This window comes from Capricornis sumatraensis, chromosome 4 (genome assembly GCF_032405125.1).
Source record: "Capricornis sumatraensis isolate serow.1 chromosome 4, serow.2, whole genome shotgun sequence".
Lineage (NCBI taxonomy): Eukaryota > Metazoa > Chordata > Mammalia > Artiodactyla > Bovidae > Capricornis > Capricornis sumatraensis.
In genome coordinates, this window is record NC_091072.1 from 141,630,651 (window position 1) to 141,645,505 (window position 14,855).

At 38.4% G+C, this 14,855-nt stretch overlaps 1 protein-coding gene across 5 annotated transcripts in view; it reads left to right on the forward strand.

Moving 5' to 3' along the window:
• Positions 1–14,855, forward strand: part of LRP6 (LDL receptor related protein 6) — a 160,697-nt gene that overhangs the window by 60,881 nt on the left and 84,961 nt on the right. For 4 of the 5 annotated variants that reach the window (XM_068969967.1, XM_068969968.1, XM_068969970.1 and 1 more), the window contains exon 3: positions 3,224–3,421. The exons of the other annotated variant lie outside the window; for it this stretch is intronic. In XM_068969967.1, coding sequence (XP_068826068.1) covers positions 3,224–3,421 — 198 coding nt within the window. The remainder of the gene's footprint in view (positions 1–3,223; positions 3,422–14,855) is intronic. 5 annotated transcript variants of the gene reach the window in all.

Below are 14,855 nucleotides of genomic sequence, written 5' to 3' on the forward strand. Positions count from 1 at the left end.
CATCAAGAGGCTCTTTAGTTCTTCTTCTCTTTCTGCCATAAGGATGATATCATCTGCATATCTGAGGTTATTGATATTTCTCCCGGCAATCTTGATTCCAGCTTGTGTTTCTTCCAGCCCAGTGTTTCTCATGATGTACTCTGCATAGAAGTTAAATAAGCAAGGTGACAGTATATAGCCTTGACTACTCCTTTTCCTATTTGGCAGCAGTCTGTTATTCCATGTCCGTTTCTAACTGTTACTTCCTGACCTGCATAGAGATTTCTCAAGAGGCAGGTCAGGTGGTCTGGTATTCCCATCTCTTGAAGAATTTTCCACAGTTCGTAGTGATCCACACAGTCAAAGACTTCGGCATAGTCAGTAAAGTAGAAGTAGATGTTTTCTTGAAGTCTTGCTTTTTCAATAATCCAGTGAATGTTGGCAATTTGATCTCTGGTTCCTCTGCCATTTCTAAAACCACCTTTTCTTGAACACCTGGAAGTTCACAGTCCACGTAATGTTGAAGCCTGGCTAGGAGAATTTTCGGAGAAGGCAATGGCACCCCACTCCTGTACTCTTGCCTGGAAAATTCCATGGACGGAGGAGTCTGGTGGGCTGCAGTCCATGGGGTTGCTAAGAGTAGGACACGACTGAGCGACTTCACTTTCACTTTTCACTTTCATGCACTGGAGAAGGAAATGGCAACCCACTCCAGTGTTCTTACCTGGATAATCCCAGGGACGGTGGGTCCTGGTGGGCTGCCATCTCTGCAGTCGCACAGAGTCGGATTCAACTGAAGTGACTTAGCAGCAGCAGCAGGAGAATTTTGAGCATTACTTTACTAGCGTGTGAGATGAGTGCAATTGTGCGGTAGTTTGAGCATTCTTTGGCATTGCTTTTCTTTGGAATTGGAATGAAGACTGACCTTTTCCAGTCCTGTGGCCATTGCTGAGTTTTCCAAATTTGCTGGCATATTGAGTGCAGCACTTTCACAGCATCATCTTTCAGGATTTGAAATAGCTCAACTGGAATTTCATCACCTCCACTAGCTTTGTTCGTAGTGATGCTTTCTTTCTAAGGCCCACTTAACTTCACGTTCCAGGATGTCTGGCTCTAGGTGAGTGATCACACCATTGTGATTATCTGGGTTGTGAAGGTCTTTTTTTGTATAGTTGTTCTGTGTATTCTTGCCACCTCTTCTTAATATCTTCTGCTTCTGTTAGATCCATACCATTTCTGTCCTTTATTGAGCCTGTCTTTGCATGAAATGTTCCCTTGGTATCTCTAATTTTCTTGAAGAGATCTCTAGTCTTCCCCATTCTATTGTTTTCCTCTGTTTATTTGCACTGATCATTGAGGAAGGTTTTCTTATCTCTCCTTGCTATTCTTTGGAACTCTGCATTCAAATGAGTAGTATATCTTTCTTTTTCTCCTTTGCTTTTCGCTTCTCTTCTTTTCACAGCTATCTGTAAGGCTTCCCCAGACAGCCATTTTGCTTTTGTGCATTTCTTTTTGTTGGGGGTGGTCTTCATCACTGTCTCTTGTTCCATGTCTCGAACCTCCATCCATAGTTCTGTCTCGAACCTCCGTCCATAGTTCATCAGACACTCTATCAGATCTAATCTCTTGAATCTATTTCTCACTTCCGCTGTATAATTGTAAGGGATTTCTATTTCCACTGTATAATCGTGGGCTTCCCTGGTGGCTCAGATGGTAACGAGTCTGCCTGCAATGCGGGAGACCCAGGTTCGATCCCTGGGTTAGGAAGATCCCCTGGAGGAGGAAATGGAAACCTACGCCAGTACTCTTGCCTGATAGGCTGCAGTCCGTGGGGTCGCAAAGAGCCGGACACGACTGAGCGACTTCACTTTCTTTCACTGTATAGTCGTAAGGGATTTGATTTAGGTTATACCTGAATGGTCTAGTGGTTTTCTCTACTTTCCTCAATTTAAGTTTTCCTTATGTCCTGCTTTTTTGTTATTTTGCTTTAACTTTACTGCCTCCATTAAGCAGATTTTTTATAGGGTATAATTTTAATTTCTTGGTTAAATTTTTAGCTATAATTTTTTAGATATTTCCTTAGTATTTGTTAAGAGATTATAATACCATTTTTAATCACATTGGACTTAAGATTAATGCTAATTTAATTCCAGTAAAATACAGAAACTTTGCTTCAGTACTAATCTTTGTTTTTCCTTCTCTGTTTTGCTACTTTTGTCATATATTATAGTTCTGTATGTAAAGCTCTAATATTGTATAATACTGTGTTATAATAATCACCTTAAGCAGTCTTTTTAAAAAAAGTATTTAGTAAGGTTATCTTGCATATAAGACTGTTTGGAAACAGGGAAGTCTTGCATTCTCACAGTGAAATTTTCTTTACCCAAACCACAGTAAAATGATCATACCTAGTAAATTAACATTAATACATTTCTATTATAGAATTTGACATACCATCAGATTTTGCCAAGTTTCCCAATAATATCTTTGTAGCAGTTTCCCTCCAGTGTTCTTGCCTGGAGAATCCCAGGGACGGGGGAGTCTGGTGGGTTGCCGTCCATGGGGTTGCTCGGGGTCGGACAGGACTTAAGCAACTTAGCAGCCGCAGCAGCAGCAGTTTCCCCAACCTATCAGACCAGATTGATACACTGTATGCAGTAGTTACTATGTCTCTTTGTTCTCCTTTTACCCAGATTAATTTCTCTGCCTTTCTTTGACTTTGTTAACATCGATATGTTCAAAGGTGGTTGTTTTCTAGAATGTTCTTTAATTTGGTAGTCTGTTTCCTTCATAATTTTGTTCAAGTTATGCATTTTTGAGCAGAAATTCTGTGTAAGAGAACTTAACATAAAAAATGGTACATTTTTTCCCAACATGTTACATACATAATGCCAGTGTTTTCCTTAATTGATGATGGATGGTGTGAGTAAGGTGTTGTCCACCAAGTTTATTTTCTCTTATGTTATTAATAATTTATGGGGAGATACACTGAGACAGTGTAAATACCCTTTTCTCCTAAAAGATTTGATCACATGGTTTTCTTGTCATGGATGATGCTGGACTTGAATCAGTTATTACCATCATGGAAGCAAAAAGATAGATGATTAAAATTTCAATAACAATTTCTAGGAATTTCAGTTTTAGTGTTTCTGAGAGAGCTTTCTTTATCTGGTAGTGATGATTGTAAGATACTTGGTAGTTAACTTGCTTATGTCATGGGTTTATTTTTCATATGTTTTTTTAGGTTCATGTACTGGACAGACTGGGGAGAAGTACCAAAGATAGAACGTGCTGGAATGGATGGTTCAGATCGCTTCGTCATAATAAACACTGAAATTTACTGGCCAAATGGACTGACTTTGGATTATGAGGAACGGAAGCTTTATTGGGCAGATGCAAAACTTAATTTCATTCACCGATCAAATCTGGATGGAACGAATCGGTAAGATTGCGTCAGGATTGGGAACTCATGTATACCTGTGGCAGATTCATGTCAATGTATGGCAAAACCAATACAGTATTGTAAAGCAAAAAAAAAAACAAAAACAAAAACACTTTAAGTCAGCTCCATGATAGAGTAATCAAATTATAAAGCCTAATTTTATCAAGAAGTTGTTAACATATTTTTGGCTTAAGTGTCAAAGGTGAAGAAGAATCGATTTTTTAGTTTGCTTTTTATAAAGGTAATGACATTTCTCATCTGTCTTGGTGGCATTTAGAATTTATGGACTGTATTTTCTCCTCCTTTACTCTGAGCTAATTTAGTTCTTCAGTGGTTCTCAATCAGGGATAATACTTCCACTCTCTTCCAGAGTGTTTGGAAGTGTGTGGGGAATTTTGGTTGACACGGAGACTGGGAGTACTGCTAACATTTTAGTTCCCTGGCGGGCCAGGGATACTAAACATTCTGTAATGTGCTGGACTCCTAGAAGGACAAAGAGTTCATCCTTTCGAATTGCCGACAGAGCCTACCAGGTGCTGTTTCTGGAAGCTTATTTGATAAACCTCTAAACCAGGATAGGGTTGGCCAATTTTTCCTGTGAAGAGCCAAGTCATTATACACTTTGTGGGCCATATCTCTGTTGCAGCTATTTACCTCTGCTGTTGTGGTGTGAAAGAAGCTATATAGAATACTTAAGGGGATGGGCATGGTTTTGTTCCAGTAAAACATTTTTGAGCCAGTGGACTCTGGTTTGCTGACCTCTCGATCAGGAGAAAACCTACTGCAGGTTTGCTGTATCCTGGTGTCCCCAGAAGACAAAGGTATATAAACATGGAATTCCTACTCAGATCATGTTCAGATTTTATTTATTTAATTAATTAAGTTTTTTATTCAAAAGTAGTTGATTTACAAGGTTGTTGTGGTCATATTTTTAAAGACACTTGATGTCCTTGTGTTTGGAAGATTATTTGGGTTTCTAGTGGTCTCATTCTAAGACCCCAGCAGAAACAGAAAGCCTTAGATAATTGAAGGAATTTGTTGAAGTGAAAACATCTGTTGCCATATATAGTTGCACTATTTTTATTTTTTTCTTGTGATGAGACCCTTTAAGATTTACTGTTTTAGTAACTTTGAAATGTTACAAGGCTATGGTTTTTCCAGTGGTCATGTATGGATGTGAGAGTTGGACTATAAAGAAAGCTGAGTGCTGAAGAATTGATGCTTTTGAACTGTGGTGTTGGAGAAGACTCTTGAGTCCCTTGGACTGCAAGGAGATCCAAACAGTCTATCCTAAGGAGATCGGTCCTGGGTGTTCATTGGAAGGACTGATGTTGAAGCTGAAACTCCAATACTTTGGCCACCTGATGCGAAGAGCTAACTCACTGGAAAAGGCTCTGATGCTGGAAAAGATTGAGGGCAGGAGAAGAAGGGGACAACAGAGGATGAGATGGTTGGATGGCATCACTGACTCAATGGAAATGGGTTTGGGTTGTCTCTGGGAGTTGGTGATGGACAGGGAGGCCTGGCGTGCTGTGGTTCATGGGGTCACAAAGAGTCAGACACGACTGAGGGACTGAACTGAACTTGGAAATATATAAGATGATAGTATTATTAACTGTAGTTGCAATGCTGTGGATTACATTCTCAGGACTTAACTTTTTTTTTTTAATACCTGGAAGTTTGTTTCTTTTTGACTCCTGTTAGCCATTTCACTAGCCTCCATACCTTGCCTGTGGCAACCATCAACCTGTTCTATCTGTGAGCTTGGTTTTTAGTTCAATTGTTTGTTGTTTAGAGTCAACATATAAGTGAGGTCGTACAGTATTCCTCTTTCTGTGTCTTATTTCGCTTAGCATGATGCCCTCAAAGTCTATTCATATTGTCAAAACTAGTAATATTTCATTCTTTTGTATGGCTGACTAATATTCTGTTGTACATATTATAGCATATCTTCTTTATCCATCCCACCATTAATGACACTTGGGTTGTTTCCTTTTCATTTCCTGTTGTGAATTATGTTGAGTGAACATAGGGATGCATGCGTCTTTTCAAGTTAGCAGGGTATGCAGTGGTTGCTAACTAGACTTGTTGCAATCATTATACATTATATACAAGTATCAAATTATTATGTTGTAAACCTGAAACTAATGTTGTATGTCAATTATACCTTAATTAAAAACAAAAGAAAAGTGGAAAATTCAGAATTACATGGGGGATTAAACAAGATTCTCCTGAAAAAACTGTGGTTGAAGGAAGCTGTCAAAGGATAATAATATCTGGAGACAAATGAGAATAGAAATACAACATACCAAAACTTATGGGGTTTCTAAGAGGGAGGTTCATAGTGATAAATGCTTACATTTGAAACAAGAAAAGTCTCAAATAAACAACCTAACGTTACACCTCAAAGAGCTAGATAAAGAGGGACAAACTAAGCCCGCAGTTGCCAGAAAGAAGGGAATAACAAATCAGAGTGGAAATAAATGAAATAGAAATTAAAAATACAGTAGGAAAGATCAGTGAAAAAGCAAGAGTTGGTTTTTTGAAGAGAAACAAGATACACAAACCTTTAGTTCGACTTAATAAGAGAGAGGAGACTGAAATAAAATCAGAAAGAGGAGACGTTACAACTATAAATACAAAGGATCATAAGAGACTACTGTCAACAATATATGGCATCAAATTGAACAGCTTAGAAGAAAGGGATCATGACTGAATCATGAAGAAATAGAAAATTTGAACAAACCAATTAAAGGAGATTAAATCAGTAATCAAAAACCTCACCAAAACAAAAGTAGAGGACCAGAAGACTTGACTGGCGAATTCTACCGAACATTTGAAAAAGAATTAATACCAATCTTTCTCAAAGTCTCCTGGAAAATAGAAGAGGAGGGAATTCTTAAAAACTCATTTTATGTGGTTAGCATTACCTTGATACCAAAACCAAACAAGAAACCTACAAAAGAAAATTACAGGCCAATATTCTTAACGAATTTAGCTGCAGAAGTTCTCAACTCAGAACTAGCAAACTGAATTCAGCAGCACATTAAAAGGATCATACTCCACAATCAAGTGGATACAAGGATTGTTCAGTATATGCAAATTAATGTGATTCAGCACATTAATAAAATGAAGGATGAGAATCGTGTGGATCATCTCAATAGATGCAGAAAAAGCATTTGATAAAATTCAACATCCATTCATGATTAATTCTCAACAAAGTGGGTATGGAGGGAACATACCTCAACAGTGAAAGCTATGTATGACAAACCCACAACTAATAATATATTCAAAAGTGGAAAACTGTAAGTTTTTCATCTAAGGTCAGAGCAAGATAATGATGTTTACTCTTGCCATTTTTAATCAGCATGGTGCTAGAGGTTCTAACCAGAGTCATTAGGCAAGGAAAAGAAAGAAAATGCATCTCAGTAAAAAGGAAGAAGTAAAACTATTTGCAGATGGTCTCATGTTATACATAGAAAATCCTGGAAACTCCACCACAAAACTGTTCGAACTAATAAACAGATTCAGTTAGATTGCTGGATATAAAATCAATATACAAAAATCACCTATATTTCTGTATGTTCATAACAAACTGTCAGAGAAATTAAGAAAACAATCTTATTTATTGTATCATACAAAAAAATACCTAATAAGTTTAACCAAAGAAGTAAAAGACACTGAGAACTATGATGCTGATGAAAGATATTGAAGAAGACACAAATAAATTGAAAGATATTTCATGCTCACAGATTAGAAAAATTAATTTGTTAAAACATCCATACTGTGGAAATCCATCTATAAATGTAGTGCAGTCCAGTGCACAAATCAGATTTTCAGTGCACTTTTCACAGAAGTAGAACAAACAATTCTAAAGTTTGTGTGGAATTGCAAAAAAATGCAAATAGCCAAAGGAATCTTGAGAAAGAATAAAGCTGGAGGCATTATACTTCTAACTTCAAACTATATTTGCAAACTGTATTACTCAAAGTGGTATGGTACTGGCGTAAAGACAGACACTAGATCAGTGGAATGGAATAGAGAGCCCAGAAACAAACCCAAGCATATTTGGTCAGTTTATGACAGAGGAGCCAAGAATGTTCAGTGGGGAAACTAATGTCTTCGTTACAGTTACTGTAGCATCTTCAGCAAATAGTGTGAGAAAACTGGATATCCACACCCGAAGGATGAAACTAGATCCCTGTCTTATACCACACACAAAGTCAACTAAAAATGAATTCAAGACGCCAGTATAAGACCTGAAACTATAACTTTTTTTTAGAGAAGAAACAGGAGACAAGCTCCTTGACATGGGTGTTGGTTATGACTTTGTGAGCATGTGTTTGAAACCTCAAGCAAACAGTATGGCGCCTCCTCAAAAAATTTAAAATATTACTTCCATATGATCCAGTAATCCCACTTCTGGAATTCTTATCCAGAGGAAATAAAAACAATCTTGAGGCGATATCTGCACTTCCATGTTTATAGTGGCGTTATTCACAGTATCCAATACATGAAACAATCAAAATGTCTGTCAGTGGATGAAAGGATAAAGAAGATGTGGAATATATGCATTCAGTAGAATATGGTTCAGCCATGAGAGGGAAGGACATCCTGCTGTTTGTGGTTACATGTACGGACTCTGAGGCCATAGTGATCAGTGAAATGAGCCAGATAAAGGAAGACAAATATTGGGTGTGTCACATATATGTGGAATCTTAAAAAATGTCACAAACTCATAGAAACAAAAGAAAACTGGCTGTCAAGGAGTTGGAGGAAATAGATGTTCCCATTTTTTAAAAAACCCTAAAAAGGAAATCCTTGTCAGTGTGTGAGATACTATAAATAGCTGGATCAGTATTCTTGCATATGTGTATCATATCATCACTGTATACAGTTTATCATACAGATTTGTTTGTTGATTATACCTGGTAAAGCTGGGGTGGGGGGGCGGAGAACAAAAAGAAAAATAATGTCCTTAGGTAGAAAACTCCCCAGAAAAATATGATTATAGAACAGATCAAGTGAAAGACGCTCAGTTCAGTCAGTTCAGTTTAGTCGCTTGGTTGTGTCCAACTCTGTGACACCAAGGACTTCACCATGCCAGGCTTCCCTGTCCATCACCAACTCCTGGAGCCTACTCAAGTTCATGTCCGTCAAGTCAATGATGCTGTACAACCATTTCATCCTTTGTCGTCCCCTTCTCCTCCTGCCTTCAATCTTTCCCAGCATCAGGGTCTTTTCAGATGAGTCAGTTCTTTTCATCAGGTGGCCTAAGTATTGGAGCTTCAGCTTCAGCATCAGTCCTTCTAATGAATATTAAAGATTGATTTCCTTTAGGATTGACTGGTTGGATCTCCTTGCTGTCCAAGGGACTCTCAAGAGTCTTCTCCAACATCACAGTTCAAAAGCATCAATTCTTTGGTGCTCAGCTTTCTTTATAGTCCAATTCTCACATCCATACATGACTGCTGGAAAAACCATAGCCTTGACTAGACGGACCTTCGTTGGCAAAGGAAGTCGCTGCTTTTCAATATGCTGTCTAGGTTGGTCATAACTTTTCTTTCAAGGAGCAAGCATCTTTTAATTTCATGGCTGCAGTCACCATGCAGTGATTTTGGAGCCCCCCAAAAAAAGTCTCTCATTGTTTCCATTGTTTCCCCATTTATTTGCCATGCAGTGATGGAATAGTGATGCCATGATCTTAGTTTTTAAATGTTAAGTTTTAAGCCAACTTTTTCACTCTCCTTTTTCACTTTCATCAATAGGCTCTTTAGTTCATCTCTGCTTTCCGCCATAAGGGTGGTGTCATCTGCATATCTGAGGTTATTGATATTTCTCCCGGCAATCTTGATTCCAGCTTGTGTTTCTTCCAGTCCAGAGTTTCTCATGATGTACTCTGCACATAAGTTAAATAAGCAGGGTGACAATATACAGCCTTGATGTACTCCTTTTCCTATTTGGAACCAGTCTGTTGTTCCAAAGGCTCTCAGTCGTGTCCAACTCATTGTGACCCCATAGACTAAACAATCCATGGAATTCTCCAGGCCAGAATACTGGAGTAGGTAGCAGTTCCCTTCTCCAGGGAATCTTCCCAACCCAGGGTTTGAACCCAGGTCTCCCACATTGCTGGTGGATTCTTTACCAGCTGAGCCACGAGGGAAGCCAAAGAATACTGGAGTGGATAGCCTATGCCTTCTCCAGCAGATCTTCCCGACCCAGGAAACGAACTGGGGTCTCCTGCATTGCCGGCAGATTCTTTACCAACTGAGCTACCAGGGAAGCCCAGAACAGATCAAACCTCCACTTTAAAATGCACTATCACTAATTGAGACACCAATATTACATATCAAAGACCAACATAAGTTAGAATGAGAAAGTTCCGAGATGAGATACCAGAACTGAGGAAATAATTATAAATAAAAGAAAAAACTAATTTCAGAAAAGCCAGCTAAACTAGAAGGGACACAAGAGTGACTTACCCAAAAAGATTTTAAATTGAAGTTGTAAAGGGGGGGAAATTAAGGACTAAAAAGAAATGGAAAAAGATGAAAAGGATTTGAGAGAAAGTGACAGATATTAAAGATAGGCAAAGAAGGAAAAACACATAGATACTAAACCCTGTTAGGAAGGTAAGCTAAGCAAAGTAAGAGAACAAATATAAGGAACTGTAATTCAGGAAAAGTTTCTTAAAAGGAGATTCGAATCTACAGATTGATAAGAGAACATTATGTACTTGGTAATACAAGTTAAAGCAAACAGCACCAAGGTATAGTCTAGTAAAGTTACTCTGTAGAAAAAGGAAAATATTCTCTGGGCCTTTAAGAGTAAAACAAATAATTTTTCAAATGGAAAAGAAAATTAGATTCACATTAGGCTTTCTCACAGCAACACTCCCTGGCAGAATTAAGTGAAGTAGTATTTTTAAAAGATACTCAGCGAGAGTGTGAGCCAATTATTTTTACCCCTAGCAAAATTGACTTTCCTTATACAAAGCTATAGATGAACTGTTATGAACATGAAAGAAATCAAGAAATACTATTTCCCTGAGTCATTGTGAAAATGAACTAGTGGCTGAGTTTTAGATAATCACAGTGATGAGCAAGATAACAAAATAAGGCTTGGTGAAGAGCAGTAAACATATAATTAACTTGTATGAAAATTAAAGGATGGTTAAAATTGAGAGTATGGTATGTAATGATTGTATGTTTAGATAATGTAAATAAAGTACCATTCTGAAAAATTGGAATGAAGGGACTTCCCTGGCCATCTGGTGGTTAAGGTGCCGTGGCTTCTATTGCAGGGGACATGAGTTCGATTCTTGGTTGGGGAACTAAGATCATGCATGTTTTGCAGCATAGCTAAAAAAGAAAAAATGGAGTAAAATAAAAAATCAGAGTGAGAAGTACAGGTACTATATACAGAGATTTTGTTTAACCCGTTATAGTAATTACATTGGTGTATTGGTATAAATATTTTTAATTTTGGATCAAATAAGTGAGTAATTTTTGGATATATTAATTCAAATGCCAGTAAATATGTAGAACTCTCTAAGTGGAAGAAAAGATGTATAGATGTAGTATTGTGGAGTTTAAGAGAAATTGATAATTCTGAGTTTTAATTGAGAATACTGGTGTGAGCTCATTAGTTATTGTAAGTTATAAAAATACACAGAAATATGTATGTTTATTTCTTATGACCACTGATGAGGACTAAGGGGGGAAAAATCCCACCCTGACTGCATTCTTGGAAAATTGTTCCACCTTAAAAGAAATCATACCTTAGGTATGATTTGGTTAACCCTAAGTCTCTTACAGGAAATATCCAAGTTGAGCTGGGATGTTATATCATAGTGGATAGCATGGAAGCTATTATAGGCTATTAGCGTCATTTTGTAAAGCCCAGAGAAATAACTTGAAAAGTCTCTCTTTGGTCAGAGATTGATTGAAACCCACCAAGTTTGTTTAAATCCTTGCGTTCATACTGATTTTCTTTTATTTTCTTATTTTTAAGAAAAGGAAGTAGTTACTTTCAGAGGATGAAAGGGAACCAACCAGTTCATTAGCTTGAATGTTGGTAATAAAGAGAAAGAATCCAGCAATTTATCCCCCCTTTTCTATAGGAATCTACCAGTAGCTAACAAATTAGTAGATATAAAAAAGCTATTCCAGCTAGTAAATGAGAAATAATTAGAATATCAGCATTTTATTACTTCCAGTGAACTGTTCAGTCTAGGCATTGAACATCAGTGGCTGCTTCATAAGGAAAAGAACAGACTATTTGATGGAAGAAAAGAGCGTCACCCCCTTTTATCTTGCCAAAAGGATCAGTTCATTAGGAGTCTGATCAGACTTGGTATTTGCAGCAAATTTGTGGGAAAAGTAGAGGACAGGGAAACATTGGACTGTACCATGGGTATGCATCAGCAGATTCTGACATATAGGTCAAATAACATGGGTTGTTGAACAGATAAACTGCAAAGATGATAAGGGAACTTAGAGATTAAAACACACATAGAAAAGAAATTTACTAAAGGGGAAGGGGCGAGAGGAGGGATTAAATGAGGAGTTTGGGATTAAAATACGCGTACTACTATATATACAATAGATACCCAACAAGGACCTACTGTATAGCACAGGGAACTGTATTCAATATTTTGTAATAACTTATAGTGGGAAAGAATCTTGAAAAGAATATATATAGATGTATGTTACATATATAGAACTGAATCACTTTGCAGTACACCTGAAACTAGCAGAATATTGTAAATCAACTGTATCAATATTTCAGTTAAAAAAAGACTGAAAAGAGGGTGGGTGAAGGCATGAATAGGCACAGCGGATTTAAATTTAGGACAGTGAAAAAACTTGTAGGATAATGATAGGTATATGTGTATACCACCACCAAGACTGATCTTTAAGGTAAACTGTGGACTTCAGGTACTATGACTTTGCACTTGATTTCAGGGCTTCCTGTAAAGCCAGAGTAGTTGAAACAATGAGGTACTAAATCTGAGCCTAGATAGATGTCAGTGGAACAGAATAGGGTTCAGAAGGTAGCGTACATGTATATGGTTAGTTGACTTTGTGACATAGGTATCTTGGATATCTTGGATAAATACACACTTTTAACCGGCCTTGACAGACACTGAAGAAAGATAATAAACTGAAAACCGGGAGGAATATAAAAGCTCTTTCTGTGAAAAATTTTAAATTCCTGATGACTAGAGTCAGGTTTTCAAGTTATGGTTATTAAAGTTATGAAGGTTATTAATGCTTTGGTTTGTCAATGTTCCTCCTATTCAAATGCAGTTGGAAGTGTGAGGGATGGTTGGAGGCAAGTGTAGAGAACTGGCTAAGAGCCAGATCACACAGGGTCTAGTATTCTAAAATGAGGCATTTGAATTTTAGCTGGTAGGTGTTGAGTCACTGGAGATTTTGAAGTTGCAGATTGACATGGATGGATTTGTCTTTTAGAAATACCTTTGGTAGTTGTATGGAGAATGAAGACTAATGATTTCATTTCGTTAAGTCTTCCAGTTAGTCATCATCATTCTCCAGAAAAGTACAATCTCTTCACTGTAATTTACATGATCTCATTTATTTACCTTGTTTTAGACAATATTCTTACCACTTCCGCCCTTGTCTGCTATTTCCCAATCCTGTCAAACCGCTTGTGGCTCCCTGATGGTTTATGATGGCTCCTAGGTTTCTGCTTTGAATGGCTTCAGTTCAGTTCAGTTCAGCCGCTCAGTCGACTCTTTGCGACCCCATGAATCCCAGCGCGCCAGGCCTCCCTGTCCATCACCATCTCCCGGAGTTCACTCAGACTCACGTCCATCGAGTCAGTGATGCCATCCAGCCATCTCATCCTCTGCAGTCCCCTTCTCCTCCTTCCCCCAATCCCTCCCAGCATCAGAGTCTTTTCCAATGAGTCAACTCTTCGCATGAGGTGGCCAAAGTACTGGAGCTTCAGCTTCAGCATCATTCCTTCCAAAGAAATCCCAGGGCTGATCTCCTTCAGAATGGACTGGTTTGCTCTCCTTGCCATCCAAGGGACCCACAAGAGTCTTCTCCAAAACCACAGTTCAAAAGCATCAATTTTTCGGCACTCAGCCTTCTTCACAGTCCAACTCTCACATCCATACATGACCACAGGAAAAACCATAGCCTTGACTAGACGGACCTTAGTCGGCAAAGTAATGTCTCTGCTTTTGAATATGCTGTCTAGGTTGGTCATAACTTTTCTTCCAGGGAGTAAGCGTCTTTTAATTTCATGGCTGCAGTCACCGTCTGCAGTGATTTTGGAACCCAAAAACATAAAGTCTGACACTGTTTCTACTGTTTCCCCATCTGTTTCCCATGAAGTGATGGGACCAGATTGTCATGATCTTCGTTTTCTGAATGTTGAGCTTTAAGCCAACTTTTTCGCTCTCCTCTTTCACTTTCATCAAGAGGCTCTTTAGCTCCTCTTCACTTTGTGCCATAAGGGTGGTGTCATCTGCATATCTGAGGTTATTGATATTTCTCCCAGCAGTCTTGATGCCAGCTTGTGTTTCTTCCAGTCCAGCGTTTCTCATGATGTACTCTGCATATAAGTTAAATAAGCAGGGTGACAATATACAGCCTTGACATATTCCTTTTCCTATTTGGAACCAGTCTGTTGTTCCATGTCCAGTTCTAACTGTTGCTTCCTGACCTGCATACAGGTTTCTCAAGAGGCAGGTTAGGTGGTTTGGTATTCCCATCTCTTTCAGAATTATTCGATGGAAATGCCATTCAGTGAGATAGAAGATTCTGGAAAGGAAGATAGATTCTTTTTCCTTCCTTCCTTTTTTTTTTTAAATGTAGAAAGAGAATGAGATTGAATTCAAATTTGGACAAGTTTGCATTTGCATTCGAGTTGCTAATGGAAAACTATGATGATGAAGTCTGGGGAGCTTTGGATGGATGAGCCTGCTGCTCAGCAGGGTCGTCTCAGAGGGAGACTTAGATTTATAGCCATTATCAAGTTAATGGTTGTTAAAGCCATAGACTGTAAACATAGGGGTATTTTGCATGAGTGCTAGAGACTTAGGCAGAGACAACAACCACATACCAGATATGTTGAAGAATTTCTTCAAGACTGAGGGATGTCCCAGTCCGAGCTGCTCCTGATCAGCCATCCCTGTTTGCCTGGTTTCCAGGAACACCCTCAAACCCAGGCAGATCAGCATGGTTGGTCATCTACTGAGCCTGTGAAGAATCTGCTTCCCACAGAAGCAAATTGAAGAGATTTACCCACATAAACAGTAATAACCACAACTCTAGGATGGAGGGCTGAAGGTGAGGCTGGTGAGAGGCAGGTGGGATAGGGTGGAAGATGGGCCTCATCTGGATTCTCTTAGCATCTCTGGGAAATACTGAATATACCAGACACTAAAGGACACGCACCT